Source organism: Anolis sagrei, chromosome 3, assembly GCF_037176765.1.
Source record: "Anolis sagrei isolate rAnoSag1 chromosome 3, rAnoSag1.mat, whole genome shotgun sequence".
NCBI classification, from domain to species: Eukaryota; Metazoa; Chordata; class Lepidosauria; order Squamata; family Dactyloidae; genus Anolis; species Anolis sagrei.
Genome location: NC_090023.1, coordinates 7,815,627 through 7,840,256, shown reverse-complemented (window position 1 = coordinate 7,840,256; position 24,630 = coordinate 7,815,627). Strand labels below are relative to the sequence as shown.

At 44.7% G+C, this 24,630-nt stretch overlaps 1 protein-coding gene across 1 annotated transcript in view; it reads left to right on the top strand.

Annotated features, from left to right (window-relative positions):
* Window positions 1-7,353: 7,353 nt before the first annotated feature.
* Window positions 7,354-24,630, top strand: part of MAP6 (microtubule associated protein 6) — a 69,612-nt gene continuing 52,335 nt past the window's right edge. The window contains exon 1 of the mRNA XM_060771252.2: window positions 7,354-9,974. Coding sequence (XP_060627235.2) covers window positions 9,154-9,974 — 821 coding nt within the window. The 5' untranslated portion in view covers window positions 7,354-9,153. The remainder of the gene's footprint in view (window positions 9,975-24,630) is intronic.

Genomic DNA, 24,630 nt, shown 5'->3' with positions numbered 1-24,630 from the left:
ATTAAGAGCCACATCCACTGTTTTAGTGTGGTGAGATGTGTTCCACACTGGCCATGCATACTCAGCAGCACAGTAGCACAGCGCAAGGGCAGAAGTCTTCACTGTATCTGGTTGTGATCCCCAGGTTGAGCATTTGTGTAGAAGTGTGGTGATGGTGTTGTGGGTGTTACTGTACTTTACTGTGTAGGAAGAAGCTACTGGAAAGCGCTGAAGTTGTGCAACTGATCTGCTGCTGAATTGTGAAATTAATCTCAACAATCCTCAATATGCCCAAATGTGAACACTGGCGGAGTTTGGGGAAAATAGACTTTGGGAGTTGTAGTTACTAGGATTTATAGTTCACCTACAATCACAGAGCCTTCTGAACCCCACCAATAATAGAATTGGGCCAAACTTCCCACACAGAATCCCCATGACCAACAGAAAATACTGTGTATTGTCGAAGGCTTTCATGGCTGGAATCACTGGGTTGTTGTAGGTTTTTTCAGGCTATATGGCCATGTTCTAGAGGCATTCCCTCCTGAAGTTTTGCCTGCATCTATGGCAAGCATCCCAGGAGGTATGCTTGCCATAGATGCAGGCGAAACTTCAGGAGGGAATGCCTCTAGAACATGGCCATATAGACCGAAAAAACCTACAACACAGAAAATACTGTGTTTTCTGATGGTCTTTGGCAATCCTCTGACACCCCCTCACAACCCCCCCCCCCCCGAGGGGTCCTAACCCTCAGGTTGAGAAAGGCTGCACTAAGAGAATGTTGGATTGAGGTCTTTATTGCTATTTAAATGGCATTGAATGGTTGTAGGCCTCTATGGTTCATTTACACCACCTGAACTACCAGAGCTCAATGCTATGATAGTATGGGACTTATTTTCCAAAGCCTTTCCAATTCTCTACAAGAAAAGTGCTGGAATATCACCAAACTACAACTCTCAGGATGCCATAGCATTGAGCCACGGCTTTCTAAAATATTGTCCAACTGCATTAATTCAACAATAGAGATGATGATGATGATGATGATGATGATGATGATAATAACTAGGTTGTTGTAGGTTTTTTTGGGCTATATGGCCATGTTCTAGAGGTATTCTCTCCTGACGTTTCGCCTGCATCTATGGCAAGCATCCTCAGAGGTGGCGAGGTCTGTTGGAACTAGGGAAAAGGGTTTATATATCTGTGGAATGACCAGGGTGGGACAAAGAACTCTTGTCTGCTGGAGCTAGGTGTGAATGTTTCAACTGACCACCTTGATTAGCATTTGATGGCCTGGCAGTGACAGGGGCAATGTTTTGTTGAGAAGTGATTAGATGTCCTTGTTTGTTTCATCTCTGTTGTTTTGCTGTTGTAATTTTAGAGTTTTTTAATACTGGTAGCCAGTTTTAGTTCATTTTCATTGTTTCCTCCTTTCTGTTGAAATTGTCCACATGCTTGTGGATTTCAATGGCTTCTCTGTGTAGTCTTGCATGGTGGTTGTGAGAGTGGTCCAGCATTTCTGTGTTCTGAAATAATCTGCTGTGTCCAGGTTGGTTCATTAGGTGTTCTGCTATGGCTGACTTCTCTGGTTGGATTAGTCTGCAATGCCTTTCATGTTCCTTGATTTGTGTCTGGGCAATGCTGCTGCATTTGATGGTCCCTCTGTAGACTTGTCCACAGCTGCATGGTATACGAGAGACTCCTGCAGAAGTGAGAAGATCCCTCTTGTCCTTTGCTGATCATAGCATTTGTTGGATTTTCTTGGTGGGTCTGTAGATAGTTTGTATGTTGTGTTTCCTCATCAGCTTCCCTATGCAGTCAGTGGTTCCCTTGATGTATGGCAAGAACACTTTTCCTCTGGGTGGATCTTCATCTTTACTCTCATGGCTTCTTCTTTGTTGTCTTGCAGCTCTTCTGATGTCTGAGGTGGAGTCTCCATTGGCCTGGAGAGCCCAGTTGAGGTGGTTCAGTTCATCTTGAAGGAGGTGGGCTTCGCAGATTCTTTTTGCACGGTCTGCCAAGGCTTTAATGGTGCTTCTTTTTTGACTTGGGTGATGGTTGGAGTTTTTATGTAGATATCTATCTGTGTGTGTGGGTTTTCTGTAAATGGTGTGACCCAGTTGTTGATGTGGTGTACGGATGACTAGGACATCTAGAAAAGGCAGTCTTCCTTCATTTTATTTTTCCATGGTGAACTGGATGTTTGGGTGGATGCTGTTAAGCCTTCGACAAAACAATAATAATAATGGCATTATTCGCCGATACATCCCACAGTCCTAGACACTTGGGAAGTGTCCGACGTTTTTAATACTGGTAGCCAGTTTTAGTTCATTTTCATTGTTTCCTCCTTTCTGTTGAAATTGTCCACATGCTTGTGGATTTCAGTGCCTTCTCTGTGTAGTCTGACATGGTGGTTGTGAGAGTGGTCCAGCATTTCTGTGTTCTGAAATAATCTGCTGTGTCCAGGTTGGTTCATCAGGTGCTCTGCTATGGCTGACTTCTCAGGTTGAAGTAGTCTGCCTTTCATGTTCCTTGATTCATGTTTGGGCAATACTGTGTTTGGTTGTCCCTCTGTAGACTAGTCCACAGCTCCATGGTATACGAGAGACTCCTGCAGAGGAGAGAGGATCCCTCTTGTCCTTTGCTGAATGTAGCATTCGTTGGATTTTCTTAGTGGGTCTGTAGATAGTTTGTATGTTGCGTCTCCTCATCTGCTTCCCTCTGCGGTCAGCTTCCCAATGTATCAGCTTCCCAATGTATCCCATGTCAGTGTTTTGAGGAGTCCGCTCCAGGTTTTATTACAGACTCTAAAGGGGCTGGACCCAGCTAACCTGTTCTGGGATTTCAGGACATTGGACAGCTCCTTCAATGTCTATGGTAAAACCTGGAGTGGAATCTCATCATTTCTGAGATGAAAGATGCCGGCTTTCTCTGATAAGTGTAATCTTAAAAAAAAAATCCTACTACAACTGTGAGGTATCTCATCCCTTCAAGACTGTCCTTGTTGCTACTAGTATTTTGTTAACAGCTGCTGTTAAGGGAGAGAGCTGTGCTTGCATTACAGTTTCCTGTCACCGCCTATAAATCGCCCACAAAGCCTGTATTGATCTGCCAGGCTAGACAGCAACGCGGCAGACAAAATGAAAGCTAAAGCCATCATCAAGCCAGATCATTTTATGAGAGGTTCCAAAAAATCTGAGCTATTTTGACTACAGAGAGTGTTCACAGTGCATCCCTCCCATGGCCTGAAGTGGTACAGCCCACAATCACAACACATCCACATCATATCAGTGCAAGGTGGCACAGGCTAAAAGACCATTTCCCCCTGTAGTCTGAAATGGTGCAGCCCACAATGGCATTCACCCCCTGCAGTCCTCAGTGGTCCAGTCCAAAATGGCATCCTGTCAAGAATTCCCCACCTGAGCCCCCCAATAACACCCACCCCCTGCAGTCTGAAGTGGTACAGGCCTAAATAGCAATTACTCCAATCTGTACTGACAGTCCACATGCATTCTTTTGGCAGAGAAGGCTAAAGACCTTGTAAAACTACAATTCCTCCAATTCCATATCATTGAGCCATGGTACTTTTGGCTGTCTCCAGCTGCATTCATTCTACAGTGTAGATCAGGCCTAGGCAAACTTGGGCCCTCCTGGTGTTTTGGACTTCAACTCCCACAATTCCTAACAGCCTACCGGCTGTTAGGAATTGTGGGAGTTGAAGTCCAAAACACCAGGAGGGCCCAAGTTTGCCCAGGCCTGGTGCAGATGCACCCTCCATCAAGTAAACCATGACTACCTTTCAAATAAGTGATGGAAGCTGCCTTAGGAAAGGAGACTTATGAGTGTAACAATGAGCTGGCATGGCTCAAAGCTGTGGAATCCTGGGAGTTGTAGTTTGACAAGATCTTGAGCCATGCCTGCTAAAGAGAGGTGGGGCTTCACCAAACTACAACTCCCACGATTGTGATTGAGCCTTAGCAGTTTTGTGTGTTTGTGTGTGTGTGTCAGGAGTTACTTGTGAAACTGCAAGTCCCTTCTGGTGTGAGAGAATTGGCTGTCTGCAAGGACGTTGCTCAGGGGACACCCAAATGTGATACTATACTGTGGGATGCTACTCTCATATCCCCACATGGGAAGCTAAAGCTTTTTTGTGTGTGTATCAGAAGTGACTTGAAAAACTGCAAGTCGATTCTAGTATGAGAGAATTGGCTGTCTACAGGGACATTGCCCAGGGGATGCCCGGGTGTTTTACCATCCTGTGGGAGGTTTCTCTTATGAGCCCTCATGGGAAGAAGCTGGAGATGACAGACAGGAATTTTTTTTTTCATATCAGGAGTGGCTTGAGAAACTGCAAGTCGCTTCTGGTGTGAGAGAATTGGCCATCTGCAGGGACGTTGCCCAGGGGACGCCTGAATGTTTTAGTATCCTGTGGGAGGCTTCTCTCATGAGCTCTCATGGGAAGAAGCAGGCCCGAACTTTTTACATGTCAGGAATGACTTGAAAAACTGCAAGTTGCTTCTGGTGTGATAGGACATTACCCAGGGAACACTATCCTATGGGAGGCTTCTCTCATGCCCCTACATGGGAAGCTGGTGCTTCTTTCGTGTCAGGAGCAACTTGAGAAACTGCAAGAGCAGAATTCAAAACGATCTTAACAGATTAGAGAGATGGACTAAAACTAACAAAATGAAGTTCAACAGTAACAAATGCAAGAAACTCCACTTACGCAGAAAAAATGAAATGCAAAGATACAGGCTCGAGAGCAGTATGTGTGAAAAAGATCTTGGAGTCCTTGTGGACAACAAATTAAACATGAGCCAATAAAGTGATGTGGGGGCAAAAAGGCCAATGGGATTTTGGCCTGCATCAATAGGAGTCTAGTGTCTAGATCCAGGGAAGTCATGCTCCCCATGCTCTATTCCGCGTTGGTTAGACCACACCTGGAATATTGTGTCCAATTCCGGGCACCACAATTGAAGGGAGATGTTGACTCTAAGCTGGAATGTATCCAGAGGAGGGTGACTAAAATGATCAAAGGTCTGGAGAACAAGCCCTATGAGGAGCGGCTTAAAGAGCTGGGCATGTTTAGCCTGAAGAAGAGAAGGCTGAGAGGAGACATGATGAGAGCCATGTATAAATATGTGAAAGGAGGAGGGAGCAGATTTGTTTTCTGCTGCCCTGGAGACTAGGACACGGAACAATGGCTTCAAACAACAGGAAAGGAGATTCCACCTAAACACGATGAAGAACTTGCTAATGGTAAGAGCTATTCAGCAGTGGAACTATCTCTCTTCCCTGGAGTGTGATGGAGGGTTCTTCTTTGGAGGCTTTTAAACAGAGGCTGTCCGGGCTGCTTTGAATGCAATTTTTCTGCTTCTTGGCAGAAAGGGGTTGGACTGGATGGCCCATGAGGTATCTTCCAACTCTATGAGTCTATTCTATTCTATTCTATTCTATTCTATTCAAGTTGCTTCTGGTGTGAGAGAATTGGCCATCTGCAGGGACGTTGACCAGGGATGCCCATCCTGTGGGAGGCTTCTCTCATGTCCCTGCATGGGAAGCTGGGGCTGACAGTCAGAAGCTCAACCTGCTCTCCCCAGATTCGAACTGCCCCCTTTCGGTCAGCAGTCCTGCCGGTACAAGGATTTAACCCAGGTATGGGCAAACTTTGGCCCTCCTGGTGTTTTGGACTTCAACTCCCACCATTCCTAACAGCCTCAGGCTTCTTCCTTTCCTCCCTCAGCCGGGGGAAAAGGAAGGGGCCTGAGGCTGTTAGGAATGGTGGGACTTGGAGTCCAAAACATCAGGAGGGCCAAAGTTTGACCAGGCCTGGCGTAGAGCCATATAATGCAGCTTACCTGCATTGAACTGTATTATAATGGTCATATTGACCATATAATGCTGTTCCAAACTGTTTAAGCGGCTGAGGGGGAAAAGGAATAATAGAATCATAGAATCAGAGAGTTGGAAGAGACATCATGGGCCATCCAGTCCAACCCTTTTCTACCAAGAAGCAGGAATGTTGCATTCAAATCACCCCTGACAGATGGCCATCCAGCCTCTGTTTAAAAGCTTCCAAAGAAGGAGCCTCCACCACACTCCGGGGCAGAGAGTTCCACTGCTGAACGGCTCTCACAGTCAGGAAGTTCTTCCTCATGTTCAGATGGAATCTCCTTTCTAGGAGTTTGAAGCCATTGTTCCATTGCATCCTAGTCTCCAGGAAAGCAGAAAACAAGCTTGCTCCCTCCTCCCTGTGGCTTCCTCTCACATATTTATACATGGCTATCATGTCTCCTCTCAGCCTTCTCTTCTTCAGGGTAAAGATGCCCAGCTCTTTAAGCCACTCCTCATAGGGCTTGTTCTCCAGACCCTTTGTCATTTTAAGTTGACCTCCTCTGGACACATTCAAGCTTGCCAATATCTCTCTTGAATTGTGGTGCCCAGAATGGGACACAGTGTGATTCCAGGTGTGGTCTAACCAAAGCAGAATAGAGGGGTAGCATGACTTCCCTAGATCTAGACACTCTGCTCCTATTGATGCAGGCCAAAATCCCATTGGCTTTTTTTGGCTGCCGCATCACATTGTTGGCTCATGTTTAACTTGTTGTCCACGAGGACCCCAAGATCTTTTTCACACGTCCTGCTCTTAAGCCAGGCATTGTCCCCCATTCTGTATCTTTGCACTTCATTTTTTCTGCCTAAGTGGAGTATCTTGCATTTGTCCCTGTTGAACTTCATTTTGTTACTTTTGGCCCATCTCTCTAGTCTGTCAAGATCGTTTTGAATCCTGCTCCTGTCCTCTGGAGTATTTTTTTCTGCCTAAGTGGAGTATCTTCCATTTGTCCCTGTTGAACTTCATTTTGTTACTTTTGGCCCATCTCTCTAGTCTGTCAAGATCGTTTTGAATCCTGCTCCTGTCCTCTGGAGTACTTTTTTTTCTGTCTAAGTGGAGTATCTTGCATTTGTCACTATTGAACTTCATTTTGTTAGTTCAACAGCGAAAAATGCAAGAGACTTCACTTTCGATCAGCAGTCCTGCCAGCACAAGGATTTAACCGGGTATGGGCAAACTTGGGCCTTCCAGGTGTTTGGACTACAACTCCCACCATTCCTAACAGCCTCAGGCCCCTTCCTTTCCCGCTTAAGCGGCTGAGGGGGGAAAGGAAAGGGCCTGAAGCTGTTAGGAATGGTGGGAGTTGTAGTCCAAACACCTGGAAGGCCCAAGTTTGCATATACCCGGGTTAACCCATTGCCAAACTGCATTCCTTCTACAGAAAAGGCGCATCCCTGCAGGCAGCAAAGGGTTAAAGCGATGGCTTATGCTCCCCCCCCCCTTTCCAGATACACACACTCCCAAGGGCGCCTGCGCAGTGACGGAGGCACCGCATCCCTCCTCCGCCTTCCTCCTCCTCCTCCTCCTCCTCCTCCTCTCTCCTCCATCCTGGGTGTGGCCGCCTGTTTGCGCTCTGCTGCAGCTGCTGCGGCGATGCCGCTGCTGCCTCTCTCTCCCTCTTCCTCCTCCTCTTCTTCCTCTTCTATCGGCTGAGCCCAATTTTCCTGGATCGGGACCCGGTGCTGCTCCTGTCTTCAGCTTTTCGGGGGGTCCGCTTTCCGGAGAGGGAGCCAGCCGTGCGTAAAAGCGCACCGGGAGACTTTGCCGTGCGTAAAAAGCGCCGAGGGAGACCTTCTCCAACATTGGGGCTGCTTCCAGGCGAGGACCGGGCCCTTCTCCCTCCCCTCCTCCTTCCCCAGGCCCTCTTCCCCTTCTCCGGCCATGAGGTTTCCCCCCTCGCCCCTCTCCCCCAGAAGACGCCACTCGGGAAGCCTCCACGACCTGCCTTGCGCATCCCTCTCTCTGGCCTGAGCCTGGATCTTCTCCTCCTTGAGCTTGCGTCCATCCTCTTCTGGGATTGCGAAAAGAAGGATCAAGGAGCTGCAAGGAGAAAGGGGAAAGCAGCCTCTCCCCATCCCTGAAGACCTTCCCTTTCCTTAGCTCCATTATTGTCCTTCTCTCTTCCCTCCTTCCTCTCCTCCCTTGTTTCTTCAGGAGGCGGAATGGATCAGTTCTGAATCCTTCCCAGAGATTTCTTTGGCCTCCCTTGAAGAACAAAATCCAAGTGCTTGGGGCTTAATTTAAGGGGCTGTTCAGACTTCAGAAGTGGGGAGAGATCTTTCTGGATCCACAATCCCTTATATCTTCTCATAGGAAGAAGGGATACACTCTGAACCCTCCCTGGAGATTGCTAAGGAAGAGGCAGACACATTAATTGCTTGGGTTGCTTGGGTGTTTTGGGGGGTTCCTTGTTGTTCACATTTCAGAAGTGGGGAGAGATCTTTCTGGATCCACAATCCCTTGTATCTTCTCATAGGAAGAAGGGATACACGCTGAATCCTCCCTGGAGATTGCTAAGGAAGAGGCAGACACATTAATTGCTTGGGTTGCTTGGGTGTTTTGGGGGGGTTCCTTGTTGTTCACATTTCAGAAGTGGGGAGAGATCTTTCTGGATCCACAATCCCTTATATCTTCTCATAGGAAGAAGGGATACGCTCTGAACCCTCCCTGGAGATTGCTAAGGAAGAGGCAGACACATTAATTGCTTGGGTTGCTTGGGTGTTTTGGGGAGGGGTTCCTTGTTGTTCACATTTCAGAAGTGGGGAGAGATCTTTCTGGATCCACAATCCCTTGTATCTTCTCATAGGAAGAAGGGATACACTCTGAACCCTCCCTGGAGATTGCTAAGGAAGAGGCAGACACATTAATTGCTTGGGTTGCTTGGGTGTTTTGGGGGGTTCCTTGTTGTTCACATTTCAGAAGTGGGGAGAGATCTTTCTGGATCCACAATCCCTTATATCTTCTCATAGGAAGAAACTATACACGCTGAATCCTCCCTGGAGATTGCTAAGGAAGAGGCAGACACATTAATTGCTTGGGTTGCTTGGGTGTTTTGGGGGGTTCCTTGTTGCCACCTGGTTTGGGGGAGATTATTCCTCCAAAGTGGATGTTTTAGGCCTCTAATGTAAGCTTGGAAGGAGGAGGAGAAGGAGAAGGGGTTGGGTGGATAGGAGACAGAGGGAGGAGGCTCATTGTCTGCCTGGCAGAGAGAAGGAGGGAGGGGAGGGAGGAAGGGCAGGTACTCCGAAGTGGAGGGAGTAGGAGCAGGGCTGGACCCGGCTGACAAGATGGCCTGGCCATGCATCAGCCGGGCATGCTGCATCGCCCGCTTCTGGAACCAGCTGGACAAAGCCGACATCGCCGTGCCTTTGGTCTTCACCAAATACTCCGAAGCCACCGAGATCCCCGGCACCCACTTGGTCCTCCAGCAGCAGCCCGTCCAGCCGTCCTTGGCCCTGCCACGCCCGTCTTCGGCCATCGAGACCCAGCCCTCTGCTGCATCCCATGCGGGTGATGACTCTGGAGCTGGGGAACATGCGGCCACTGCGGGGTCATCCGGGGCGCTCCACAAAACCAGCTCCAAAGAGCCCCTGGCCCCCGACTCGGTGATGCGCCAGGACTACAAGCCTTGGAAAGTCCAGCGGCCTGAGCCCAGCTGCAAGCCCAAAAGCGAATACCATCCGTCGGACACGCCTTTCAATTCGGAGAGCCAGTACCAGAAGGATTTCAGGGCCTGGCCCATCCCCAAAAGAGGGGACCACCCTTGGATCCCCAAGCAGATGCCCATCCCTCCAGTGGACCTGGACAGGGGCTCCAAGGAAAGGTCTGGAAGCCAAGAGAGGAGGAAGAAGGCCTCAGTAGGACAGGAGCCAGAGAAACCCAGCAAAGATGCAGAGGCCAAGCCAAGCAGGCCTGAAGAAGCCAGGGTCAAGAAGGTCAAGAAGCGAGTCCATGTTGTGGAGGATGGAGCTGTCCAGCAGCAACAGCAGCAACCACAGTCGGGCTCCTCCGCACCACCAGAGAGCAGCAAAGGGAGAGCGGCGGTGGATGCCCTCAACCAGCAGATCAAGAAGGAAGTCACCGCCCGGGTGAGCACATCCTCCTACAGGTGAGCGCCATGTTCTTCTCTACTATAGACCCAGTGGGACTTCCAGCTTAATGAATGTCTTCTTCTTGTCTTCTGGGTGTCATGAGGTCCATAGTGTCACAACATTGTGTTGAGGGTGTGGACCACATAGGGTTACACTATCAGGGAACGGCAACCTCAGTGAAGCCACTGAATGAGATAGATATTCTGGAAGGAGCATTGGGTCCTGACCAGAGGTGTGTATGGGCACAATCCACCAAAAAGACCACAAGCTTTGTTGATGGGGTATTTATTCATCGTATCAGAAGCAAACCAAGGGTACAGTTGTAATGTATTTTTAAAAACACAAAGTTTTAAAACTTGGCATTATATTAAATATCCTTTGACCAGTAGCTGGCCACTTGGGGTGCCTCTGGTGTTGCTGTGAGAAGGTCCTCCATTGTGCATGTGGCTGGGCTCAGGTTGCATTGTGGTAGGTGGTCTGTGGTTTGCTCTTCTCCACATTCTCATGTCTTGGACTCCACTTTGTGGCCCCATTTCTTAAAGTTGGGTTTTCATCTCATGGTGCCAGAGTGCAGTCTGTACAGCACCTTCCAAGTTGCCTAGTCTTCTGTGTGTTGATGGGGGTGAAGCTCACCAGAAAGTGTATCTGAACGGTTTGGGACCCGCCTATCTTCGTGACCACATCTCTGTGTACGAACCCATGCGATCTCTTCAATCATCTGGAGAGGCCTGGTCACACTCCTACCTGCATCGCAAGTGCGATTGGTGGGGACGAGAGAGAGGGCCCTTTCAGTGGTGGCCCCTCGACTCTGGAACTCACTCCCTAAGGACATCAGGCATGCCCCAACTTTGGCAGTCTTTAAGAGGAGCTTGAAGACATGGTTGTTCCAGTGTGCCTTCCCAGAATAATGATCCCATAGCACTTCGTCCTTCAAAGCACTTTATATTGTTTCAGGTCTGCTCGTATGTTCCCACAAACTGCCCCATCATTTTCACCCATGCCCAGCATTATTTTTTAATCTTTTAAATTTTAATTACATTTGGCCTACCTATAGATTTTAATGTGTGTTGTCCTATTGGTAATGCTTATGTTATTGTTTTATTGTTTTGTTATTTTAAATTGCTTTTATTGTTATTGTTATTGCTTGTATTGTTGTATTTTGGGCTCGGCCTCATGTAAGCTGCACCAAGTCCCCTGGGGAGATGGTAGTGGGGTATAAATAAAGTGTTATTATTATTATTATTATTATTATTATTATTATTATTATCTACATCACAGAATTAATGCATTGTGACACCACTTTAACTGCTGTGGCTCAATGCTATCAAAGTTTGGGGAGGCACAGGCATTCTTTAGTAGAAAAGACTGAGGGCCTTGGAAAACGACAACTCCCACAATCCCATAGTATCCAGCCATGGCAATTAAATTGGTGTCAAACTGCATTCATTCTACTGTATAGATGAACTTGAAGGGTGCATATTTTATCCAGGGAGGTTCCTGGATTGAGTTACCAGCTTCTCCTCTAAAAAGGAACTTGACTTAACAGCTAAGAAAGCTTTCCAGGGATCTTGGTTTTGTGTATGTGTGTCAGAAGCGACTTGAGAAACTGCAAGTCGCTTTTGGTGTGAGAGAATTGGCTGTCTGCAAGGACATTGCCCAGGGGATGCCCGGATGTTTTGATATTTTACCATCCTTGTGGGAGGCTTCTCTCATGTCCCTGCATGGGGAGCTGGAGCTGACAGAGGGAGCTCATCCGCACTTTCTCCGGATATTAACCTATGACCTGTCGGTACAAGGATTTAACCCACTGCACCACCAGAGGCTCCTAGGGATCTTGGTGAGCCTCTGCTAAGCAGAATAGGTTGCTTTACTCTAGTGATCTGAGAGTAAGTTGGCCATATTGGTTCATGTAAACATACCCCTAGATGCAGGCGAAACGTCAGGAGAAATGCCTCTTGAACATGGCTCTATAGCCCGAAAAAACCCACAAGAACCTAATTCTCCTGCTGTTCATAAATGTGGAGATCACACAGAGATGGACATTCTCTTGGATAGATCCAACTGGACTTGATCCCTTCTATCTACTGATTACTCAGCCTATTGGTAAATCCCATACATTCAGAGTCTCTATTTTGATCTAAAGAACAGGATTTAAGCCACAAATTCCTTATGGATTTTGTCCCTGTTAACAAGTGCCAGGGTGAATGCATTGTCAAAGGCTTTCCTGGCTGGAATCACAAGGCTGGGTTGCTGTGAGTTTTCCAGGCTACATGGCCATGTTCCAGAAGCATTCTCCCCTGACATTGCACCCACATCTATGGCAGGCATCCACAAAGGTTGTGAGGTCTGTTGGAAAATAGGCAGTTGAGGTTTATATATCTATGGAATGTGCAAACACGAATCAAGGAACGTGAAAGGCACTGCAGACTAACTCAACCAGAGAAGTCAGCCATAGCAGAGCACCTGATGAACCAACCTGGACACAGTGTATTATTTGAAAACACAGAAATGCTGGACCATTCTCACAACCACAGAGAAATCATTGAAATCCACAAGCATGTGGACAATTTCAACAGAAAGGAGGAAACCATGAAAATGAACAAAATCTGGCTAACAGTATTAAAAAAAACTCTAAAATCAGGGCAGTAAATTAAGAGCAGCACTTAAACAACAGTGGAATTCCAGATGAGAAACAATCAGGGCCAGGTAACACCTCCCAACAAAGGTTTCCCCCAGGTAGGCAACAGGTAGGCTTTGAAGCTGCAGGGCCATTCAGTGCTAATCAAGGTGGAAAGTGTAAATGTGGCAATTGGTCACCTTGATTAGCCTTGATTGGCATTGAATGCCCTTGCTAACATCCCCCAAAAGGGATTCCCCAGGAAGGAAGCAGCCAGGCTTTGAAGTTGCAAGGCTTTTTGATGCTACTCAAGCTGGCCATTTGCAACATTCACACTTTCCTCCAACAGACAAGAGTTCTTTCTCCCACCCTGGACATTATTCCACAGATATATAAACCTCACTTGCCTAGTTTCCAACAGACTTCACAACTTCTGAGGACGCCTGCTGTAGATGTGGGTGAAATGTCACAAGAGAATGCTTCTGGAACATGGCCATACAGCCTGGAAAACTCACAGCAACCCAGTGTCATGGTGAATTTTGTATTTTTCATCACAGAAACAAATTGGATGGGTGCAAGGCCAGGTCCAAATAACATATTATGGGTTGTTGTAGGTTTTTTGGGGCTATATGGCCATGTTCTAGAGGCATTCTCTCCTGACGTCAGGAGAGAATGCCTCTAGAACATGTCCATATAGCCCAAAAAAACCTACAACAACCCAGTGATTCCGGCCATGAAAGCCTTCGACAATACATTAAACATATTATGGTCTTGTTTACCTGACTTCTAAAATGCAATCAATGTCTTGGTTTCTAAAATAGGAGGTTTAATTCTGAAATTTTGCAGTGAGGATCTGACATTTGGAGTCTTGGCAACCCTGCTCCTTGCAGCATTGAAATACAAACATTTCCACATCTAAATCTGAGAAGGAGTTAGAGCTGAATATTAGTATTTGGAACAACCATCTCCACCTGTTAGCTTTCTCCTTCAATTGTTTTGGCTTACAAATCCCATAACACTTTGTTGGTGTTATTGGTTGGGGATGATGGGAGTTGTTATCTAAATCATTCAGAGAGTACCAAGCTGAGAAAAGCTGATCCAAAGAGGCAGAGATACCTCATATTTGGTATTTATTCCTGGGCTATCATTGTGTCCATTCCAGACGACATTTTTATTGCACTATGATTCCATTATAACTGCCATGGCTGTGTTCTATTGAATTCTGGTGGGTGGTTGTTGTTGTTGTTGTTGTTGTTGTTGTTGTTATTATTACTATTATTATTGTAGTGGCTTGTAGTAAAACATATATTTTAGGCTACAGCAGTGGCAGCTTGTAGCTAATGCTGTGTCATTTAGATGGTCCTGTTGGGCCCGGTCCTGTTCAACATCTTTATTCATGACTTAGATGAAGGGCTAGAAGGCAGGATCATCAAGTTTGCAGACGACACCAAATTGGGAGGGAGAGCCAAGACTCCAGAGGACAGGAGCAGGATTCAAAACGATCTTGACAGATTAGAGAGATGAATGGCCAAAACTAACAAAATGAAGTTCAACAGTGACAAATGCAAGATACTCCACTTTGGCAGAAAAAATGAAATGCAAAGATACAGAATGGGGGACAATGCCTGGCTCGAGAGCAGTACGTGTGAAAAAGATCTTGGAGTCCTCGTGGACAAGTTAAACATGAGCCAACAATGTGATGTGGCGGCAAAAAAAGCCAATGGGATTTTGGCCTGCATCAATAGGAGCCTAGTGTCTAGATCTAAGGAAGTAATGCTACCCCTCTATTCTGCTTTGATTAGACCACATCTGGAATATTGTGTCCAATTCTGGGCACCACAATTCAAGAGAGATATTGACAAGCTGGAATGTGTCCAGAGGAGGGCAACTAAAATGATCAAGGGTCTGGAGAACAAGCCCTATGAGGAGCGGCTTAGGGAACTGGGCATGTTTAGCCTGAAGAAGAGAAGGCTGAGAGGAGATATGATAGCCATGTATAAATATGTGAGAGGAAGCCACAGGGAGGAGGAGTGAGCAAGCTTGTTTTCTGCTTTCTTGGAGACTAGTACGCGGAACAATGGCTTCAAACTACAAGAGAGGAGATTCCATCTGAACATGAGGAAGAACTTCCTGACTGTGAGAGGCATTCAGCAGTGGAACTCTCTGCCCCGGAGTGTGGTGGAGGCTCCTTCTTTGGAAGCTTTTAAGCAGAGGCTGGATGGCCATCTGTGAGGGGTGATTTGAATGCAATATTCCTGCTTCTTGGCAGGGGGTTGGACTGGATGGCCCATGAGGTCTCTTCCAACTCTTTGATTCTATGATTCTATGATTCTATGGTGAATCCACCCTGAATCTCAGTCTGAATTTCAAAGGAGCTGGCCATGGTGCTAATCCGAATGGAGTTTAGTTTTAGCATGTTGGAGAAAGTCTTTCAAATTCAGACTAAACCAAATACAGATAAACAATTTCATTAACATGACAGCTATTAGTTGCTGCTGGACCTTTAAAACCAAAAAAAAAAAAAGGCTAGTTAGTAGCCATAGGAAATACAGATTGGGCGTACCCTTAGATCAGTGGTTCTCAACCTTCCTAATGCCACGACCCCTTAATACAGTTCCTCATGTTGTGGTGACCCCCAACTATAACCCTAACATTATGAATCGCCATGTAAATAATGATCTGCAGGATGTATTTTCATTTACTGGAGCAAATTTGGCACAAATACTCAGTATGCCCAAATTTGAATACTGGTGGGGTTGGCGGGGGGATTGATTTTGTCATTTGGGAGTTGTAGTTGCTGGGATTTATAGTTAACATGTAAACAAAGAGCATTCTGAACCCCACCAACAATGGAATTGAACCAAAGTTGGCACGGAGAACTCCCATGATCAACAGAAAATACTGGAAGGGTTTGGTGGGCATTGACCTTGAGTTTGGGAGTTGTAGTTCGCCTACATCCAGAAAGCACTGTGGACTCAAACAATGATGGATCTTGACCAAACTTGGCACGGATACTCAATATATCCAAATGTGAACACTGATGGGGTTTGAGGAAAATAGACATTGACATTTGGGAGTTGTCAGTACTGGGATTTATAGTTCACCTACAATCAAGGAGCGTTCTGAACCCCACCAATGATAGAATTGGGCCAAACTTCCCACACAGAACCCCCATGACCAACAGAAAATACTGTGTTTTCCGGTGGTCTTTGGCGACCCCTCTGACACCCTTTCGCGACCCCCTCAGGGGTCCCAACCCCCAGGTTGAGAAACACTGCCATAGATGGTGAATCCAGCCTGAATTTCAGCCTGAATTTCAAAGGAGCTGGCCATGGTGCTAAACCCAATGGAGTTTACTTTTAGCATGTTGAAGAAAGTCTTCCAAATTCAGACTAAACTAAATAGAGATAAACAACCTCATTAACAGGACAGCCATTAGTTTCTGCTGGGCCTTTAAAACCAGGAAAAGGCTAGCTAGTAGTCATAAGAAATACAAGTTGGGCGTACCCAAATTCTGGGACCAGAAGTGGTTTGGATTCTGGCTTTAAAAAAAAAACAAACTTCTGGATATGCAAATATAATGAGGTATCTTGGAGACGGGATTCAGAAAATGTATTTATATCTCATATGAGTTTATTTATTGTTTTGTATTACTGTTGCTATTGTTTATTGTTGTATTGTGGGCTCGGCCTCATGTAACGACTGTGAGAGCTGTTCAGCAGTGGAACTCTCTGCCCCGGAGTGTGGTGGAGGCTCCTTCTTTGGAAGCTTTTAAGCAGAGGCTGGATGGCCATCTGTCAGGGGTGATTTGAATGCAATATTCCTGCTTCTTGGCAGAATGGGGTTGGACTGGATGGCCCATGAGGTCTCTTCCAACTCATGGATTCTATGATTCTATGATTCTAAGCCGCACCGAGTCCCTTGGGGAGATGGTAGCAGGGTACAAATAAAGATTATTATTATTATTATTATTATTATTATTATACACATAGCATAAATCTATATAAATAAAAATGTAATGTTAGTTCGTACTACCATCAGAACTCAAAAACCACTGGGGGAATTGACACCAAATTTGGACACAAGACACCTAACAACCCAATGTGTGTCCTCCACTAAAAAAAAAATGATTTTGTCATTTGGGAATTGTCATTGCTGGGATTTACCTACAATCAAAGAGCATTCTGAACACCAATGATGGAATTAGGCCAAACTTAGCACACAGGGCTCCCATGACCAACAGAAAAAACTGGAAGGGTTTGGTGGACATTGACCTTGAGTTTGGGAGTTGTAGTTCACCCACATCCAGAGAGCACTGTGGACTCAAACAATGATGGATCTGGACAAACTTGGCACGAATATTCCATATGCCCAAATATGAACACAGATGGAGTTTGGAGGAAATAGACCTTGACATTTGGGATTTGTAGTTACTTGGATTTATAGTTCACTACAATTAAAGAGCATTCTGAAACCCACAAATGACAGAACTGGGGCAAACTTCCCACACAGAACCCCCATGACCAACAGAAAATACTTAAGGTCATCCAGTCCAACTCTCTTCACCAGGGCAAGAAAATGTAATCAGAGCCGTCCTGACAAAGAGCCATCCAGTCATAAATATAGATAGATAGATATGATTCTCTCTCACACACACAGATATAGTATCATAGATTTGAAAGAGACCTATAAAGAAGGACTATGATATGTTGCATATTCCAGAGTAGGCAAACCAGACACTCTCCACATCAACACTGACAAAGAAACAACAAGAAATACTGTTTACTCACAAGCAGAAAGGAATTGCATATATTAGAAACCAACACTTTCTCATTACTTTATTTTCCAGATCACCAGACTGGGCCACAGCAACGCCTGGCAGGGGACAGCTAGTTTTATATAAGTCTAGCTGTACCTGGAAATGAGTTGCTGTGGCTCAGCCTGGTTAAATGGAAAAGAAAGAATAGAAAGAGCTGGTTTCTAATATATGTAATTTCATAATGCTTGTGGGTATACAATATTTTTGTTGTTTCATTGCCTGTGAAATAATAATATAATGGAGAAAATAATAATAATGCTGGCCTATATCATCTATATAATAATAATAATACTGGGGTATATAATAATGATAATGATAATAATAGCAATGATACTAGTCTATATAATAATGACCAGTGTGTTTTGGGGAAACCCTTTCTTTTCTTCCCCTCCTATCTGTCTCTTCCTTCCTACCATTCAATCCTTCCTTCCTTCTGAGCCTCCTGATGGTGCGGGCATGAGATGGTGCCAGGCTAGGCCAGGCAGACCGTGAGGCTACAGAAACCTGGAGCTGGGCCTACCTCCTTGCCCATGCCCCACTCCTCCCCTCTCCCCAGCCGGGATTTCCCTTCTTTCCCTATCACATTTTTCGCCACTCTTCTTCTCCCGGTTCTCCTCCGGAGAGAGGCAGGCAGGCTCGGTGGGGCGCGACTAAGTCGTGGATCCCTAATCAGCTCCAGTCCTGATGGGTTCACATCGTGATGTGTTGCTTGGACCTCCAGTAGATGGCACTGTTTTTGATGCCAAGCATATTTTTACCTGTCACAGGTGTGACATCCATATATAATAGTAGGTATGTGAATACATAAAAACTTTCAACTGTTCGAATGCTATGTTGTGTCCAAATTTTAAAGCGATCGGTGAAGTATTTTGGAAGTTTTGAAGTCATTCACAAACGGACATTTACATTTACAGCACACGTACTGCCTGGCTCGAGAGCAGTACGTGTGAAAAAGATCTTGGAGTCCTCATGGACAACAAGTTAAACATGAGCCAACAATGTGATGTGGCAGCAAAAAAAGCCAATGGGATTTTGGCCTGCATCAATAGGAACATAGTGTCTAGATCTAGGGAAGTCATGCTCCTTTGGTTAGACCACACCTGGAATATTGTGTGCAATTCTGGGCACCACAATTCAAGAGAGATATTGACAAGCTGGAATGTGTCCAGAGGAGGGCGACTAAAATGATCAAGGGTCTGGAGAACAAGCCCTATGAGGAGCGGCTTAAGGAGCTGGGCATGTTTAGCCTGAAGAAGAGAAGGCTGAGAGGAGATATGATAGCCATGTATAAATATGTGAGAGGAAGCCACAGGGAGGAGGGAGCAAGCTTGTTTTCTGCTTCCCTGGAGACTAGGACGCGGAACAATGGCTTCAAACTACAAGAGAGGAGATTCCATCTGAACATGAGGAAGAACTTCCTGACTGTGAGAACTGTTCAGCAGTGGAACTCTCTGCCCCGGAGTGTGGTGGAGGCTCCTTCTTTGGAAGCTTTTAAACAGAGGCTGGATGGCCATCTGTCAGGGGTGATTGGAATGCAATATTCCTGCTTCTTGGCAGAATGGGGTTGGACTGGATGGCCCAGGAGGTCTCTTCCAACTCTTTGATTCTATGATTCTATTATTTTTATTTATATAGATTGTAATAAGCTTTATACCATATTGCAATAATTTTGAGCATGAAGCAATGTTTGTGAACAATGAGCTATTGGGAAGTCAAGGTTTCACTGTTTCTCAGCCACACAGGTGAAGAAATTTTGGATTTTGGGACATTTTGAATATCAGAAGTTCTAATAAGGGATGCATATCTGTAATGAAAGGACCACATCACAAATGGAGATGATGTCCACTTGGTGGAATAGTCGTTATGCTCTTGGGTAAATCTTTGAGTGTGTTAGCAGCAAGCATTACTATTGTAGTTGCAGTGGTCAAACTGATTTTATCAAGAGGTATATTGGGTTGCAATTTCAATTTTGGATGGAGGCATCTAATGTGTGTAGTGTAACAATACTTGCATGATTGATGGCAAGTTAAAGGCTGAAAAAATGAAAGATGGAGAACATGAAATGGGATTTTCAGTCTGTATGCTTTGAGGAAGTAAGAGTCAGGGTGCTATTGTGGTCTGCAGGTTGGATTAGGATCTACACTGCCATATAGTGCAGTTCGAATCTGCATTATATGGTCAGTGTAGAACAGGCATTGGCAGACTTTGGCCCTCCAGGTATTTTGGACTTCAACTCCCACAATTCCTAATAGGCCCGGGACCTTTCCTCTCCCCCCCCCCCCCCCCCCGTTGTTTAATCAGAAAAGCAAAGGGAAAAGGAAGCGGCCTGAGGCTGTTAGGAATTGTGGGAGTTGAAGTCCAAAATATCCGGATGGCCCAAGTTTGCCCATGCCTGGTATAGTCTCATATAATGCCATTTGAACTGCATTATATAGGTCTACACCAGAGCTTTCCAAACTGTGTGTCGTGACACTTTAGTATATCAGCTGCCCTGTCTAGGTGTGTTGTGCCAATGTAATGAGAAACCTCTGAGAAGTAATTGTTTTATTAGTGTTATAAAAAACCCAAATCTCTGCACATATTTACATTTTGGAAATCTTGGAAATGTATGTTATTATCTTACAAATCATGTATGTGTGTGTATATATGCACACACATACATACACACAATTGCTGCCTTAACAATTTATGTTTTATTGCTGGTTTTAATTCTAGTTGTTATTTTGGAAGATCTGTTTGTTTGTTGGGCATTGAATTGTTGCTGGTTGTGAGGCCACCCTGAGACCTCTTTCATTGGAGTAGCTGAAAACTTCAGCTCAATATTTACAAGTATGCTTTAGGCATTCAGAGAAAAGGGGCAGAAAAAGGGATTGCAAGTTGTAATCATTTGTTTTTATGTGTGCTCGTGTGTGTACACACATAAAAACTATATATGTAACATAAACACATATATGTAACTATATATGTATGTACACCTATATGTGTAAGTGTACACACAAATATGTGTATGTATATATGGTTTTAATGTGTATATGTGGCTCACACATGCATGTAGATAAGGAAATTATATGTATACACACAGATACATATACACACTGCAATGCAAAAAAACAAAATTACAGACTGGAGGAAAATTTACAAACTGAAGGAAACTTTCCATGGAGGATAGAATCTTATTCAGAGGAGCAGTGCACTAATTTTGCCTCTTTCCATGTGGATACCTTCTTCTGGACATATTCCAACTTGTCATCATCTTTCCCAAACTATAGTATCTGGGCTATTCCAGGTGAGGTCTGACAAAGGAGGAGAGAATGGGACTGTGACTTCCTATTGATCAGCCTAGAATCACATTGGCATTTTTAGCTGCTGCATTACACTGTTGACTGATATGCAGCTTGTGTTCCACTAAGACTCCTAGATCCCTTAAACAGATACTGGTTTTGAGACAAGTTTCACTCATCCTATATCTGTGCATTTTGTGTTTATTGCCAGAATAATGTTGGTTTCATTTTGTTAGTTTTGTTCCAGCTCTTTGATCTGCTGTGGTCATTTTGGATTCTGATTGTATTATCCCTCCCTTCCATTTTGGTGCCATCTGCAAATGTTATTGTCTTTATTCCAGTGTTCAACTTCTTGTTGAAGATGTTGAATAGCACCAGGCCTAGGACAAAAACTTGGGGCAGTCTAGTCTGCTTTTGACCAAAGCAAAATAAACTGATACTATTGCTTTCCTTGGCCTGGACACCGTAGTTCTGTTGATGCACAACTCTGCAGCTTTTCTGTCTCTTTTCCATAAAGATTTGTACTCAGCTTATGTTTCTTCTTACCTTTCTTCGTCTGGGTACAATGGGACCAGAGCTGAACTCAAATATCACCAAAGTGCTGATCTTCTGTTTACGTGCTCTTGTTTCCATGGCTGCCCTTGTGATACATTTGAGGATAAGTGAGCTTCTGCTTGGAGAAGGCAATGGGTTTTCTTCCTGCCTTCCGATCAGCATCACATAATGCTTAAAGTGCTATGGAGGAAATAAAGTCTGTGACCTGAAATGGAATTGTAGTTTGTGATTGTATAGTGTTCCATTGGTAGCCATTGGAGTTTGGTTCCAGGATGCTCCATGGATGCCAAAACCCATGAATACACAAGTCCTATTATATACAATGGTATAATAAAATGGCATCATTCATATATATCTATAGCTATCTATCTATCTATCTATACACACACACACACACACACACGAGGCCCCTGGTGGCACAGTGGGTTAAACTGCTGAGGTGCTGAACTTGCTGACCAAAAGGTCACCAGTTCAAATCTGGGGAGAGGGGTGAGCTCCCGCTGTTAGCCCCAGCTTCTGCCAACCTGGCAGTTCAAAAACATGCAAATGTGAGAAGATAAATAGGTACCAATCCAATGGGAAGGTAACGGTGCTCCATGCAGACATGCCAGCCAAATGACCTTGGAGGTGTCTATGGACAACACCAGCTCTTTGGCTTAGAAATGGAGATGAGCACCACACCCCCAGAGCCGGACACAACTGGACTTAATGTCAGAGGAAACCTTTATTCACACACACACACACACACACACACACACATGCATACTCACTTTTGAGGGTTAATAAAATATATATATTCAAGCTGTGTTTGGCTGAATCCGTAGGCACAGAAACTGTGGATATGGGAGGCCAACTGCAATTGTATTTAAATAAAAGGGAAAGTGGGAATAATTTCTCTGATGAAAACAGAGAGAGAGAGAACTGTTGCTCACTTCTATTTAATTAGCTCCGGTTGTGTGCAGTGACATTTTGAACAAATATGTCAGTGTCACCTCCTAATAACTATCAAGGGCACCATAGTGTTTGGGGACAATGAAAGAAAAGCTGAGACAATGGTCCCAGTCATTCTGCATAATTATTGCACATATTCTACTTCAATTTCCATGGCAAAATCCTGCAGAATCATTGGGTTTGGAGTTTCTTTAGAATGTCCTGCTGCTTCCCAAACCCCAGGATGTTTAACCATAGTGCTATAATTGTGACATGTGAAAGGTCTTCCTGTTACTACTCTTCATTCCAATGAATGAAATTAAAGGATGCAGGCAAACTGTACGTTAATGGGTATTTGATTGTTGTGTGGTTGTAAGCACAATGTTGTTATGTGCCTCCATGTTGATCCCATCTCACATCAATTTGAAATATTTCCTTGGCAAGATGCAGTACATCTTGAGGCCCTCCCTGTATTCTCAAAGCCATGATCCTTTTGTAGGGTAGGACCTAAATTATTGAGGAGGAACTCCGTCAGACTTGCAGAATCATAGAATCATAGAATCAAAGAGTTGGAAGAGACCTTATGGGCCATCCAGTCCAACCCCATTCTGCCAAGAAGCAGGAATATTGCATTCTAATCAACCCTGACAGATGGCCATCCAGCCTCTGTTTAAAAGCTTCCAAAGGAGCCTCCACCACACTCCGGGGCAGAGAGTTCCACTGCTGAACGGCTCTCACAGTCAGGAAGTTCTTCCTCATGTTCAGATGGAATCTCCTCTCTTGTAGTTTGAAGCCATTGTTTCGCGTCCTAGTCTCCAGGGAAGCAGAAAACAAGCTTGCTCCCTCCTCCCTGTGGCTTCCTCTTACATATTTATACATGGCTATCATATCTCCTCTCAGCCTTCTCTTTTTCAGGCTAAACATGCCCAGCTCCCCAAGCCGCTCCTCATAGGGCTTGTTCTCCAGACCCTTGATCATTTTAGTCGCCCTCCTCTGGACACATTCCAGCTTGTCAATATCTCTCTTAAATTGTGGTGCCCAGAACTGGACACAATATTCCAGATGTGGTCTAACCAAAGTAGAATAGAGGAGTAGCATTACTTCCCTAGATCTAGACAGTAGGCTCTAGGCCTGGGTAACAACGGAAAAATTTGTTTCTAAAATCGATTCGTTTTTTGGGGGGTTTTGCGTTTCGTTATTTAAAATAATTACAAAATTTTCCTTTTAAAAAGTTCGATATTTACGAAATTTCGTAAATGTGAAAAAAATTACAAAACAATAACGAATCGATTTCCGAAACAATAACGAATCGATTCGTTAATGGCGGACGCGACCGCGCAATACGCTAAAAAACCTCCAAATGGGACAGGGGGAACTTCTGAAGCTTAATTAAACCAAAAACAACTATTAAAACCCTTAGAAAACCAAAAACAACTATAAAACTTGCCTCAGACATGTGGAAATAATAACGAAACGACCTCAAAACGATAACGAAACGAATACAATAACAAAATACAAAACATTTACGAAACGATTTAAAAATTCGTTTTTTAAAAAAATTGCTCCAGACTGGTTTGTTATCGTTTTGTAATTGAAAAATTAACGAATTTTTAAACGAATTACGAATTAACGAAACGAAACCGCCCAGCCCTAGTAGGCTCCTATTGATGTAGGCCAAAATCCCATTGGCTTTTTTTGCCGCCGCATCACATTGTTGGCTCATGTTTATCTTGTTGTCCACGAGGACTCCAAGATCTTTTTCACACGTACTGCTCTCGAGCGAGGCGTCCCCCATTTTGTATTTTTGCATTTTGTTTTTTCTGCCAAAGTGGAGTATCTTGCATTTGTCCCTGTTGAACTTCATTTTGTTAGTTTTGGCCCATCTCTCTAATTTGTCAAGATCGTTTTGAATCCTGCTCCTGTCCTCTGGAGTATTGGCTCTCCCTCCCAATTTGGTTTCATCTGCAAACTTGATGATCCTGCCTTCTAGCCCTTCATCTAATCCACTTATTATAGTTTGGTGTGACTTGGAGGAAATGGAAACATAAATATAGGGTTGCATGCTATCTGGAGTGCTCAAAGTGCATTGCTGGCAGATGCTGCAGACTTTGGTGCATGGATCAGCAAAGGAGCTGGAAAAACTTACCACCAAGAGCTCCTGGCTTGGCACAATGCCACATAAGAAAAATACATTAAGGTACAGCTGGTGAATATATACAGGTTCAGTATCTTTTATCTCGAATACCCAAACCCCAAATCCTCCAAAATCCAAAACTGTCCACATGGGTAATAATTTGCTTCCTGATAGTGCCTTGTACACAAATGTTTTTCATTCACAAAACTGTTAAAAACATTTCACCTGCTGAGAGCTGTTCAGCTGTGGAACTCTCTGCCCCAGAGTGTGGTAGAGGCTCCTTCTTTGGAAGCTTTTAAATAGAGGCTGGATGGCCTTCTGTCGGGGGTGCTTTGAA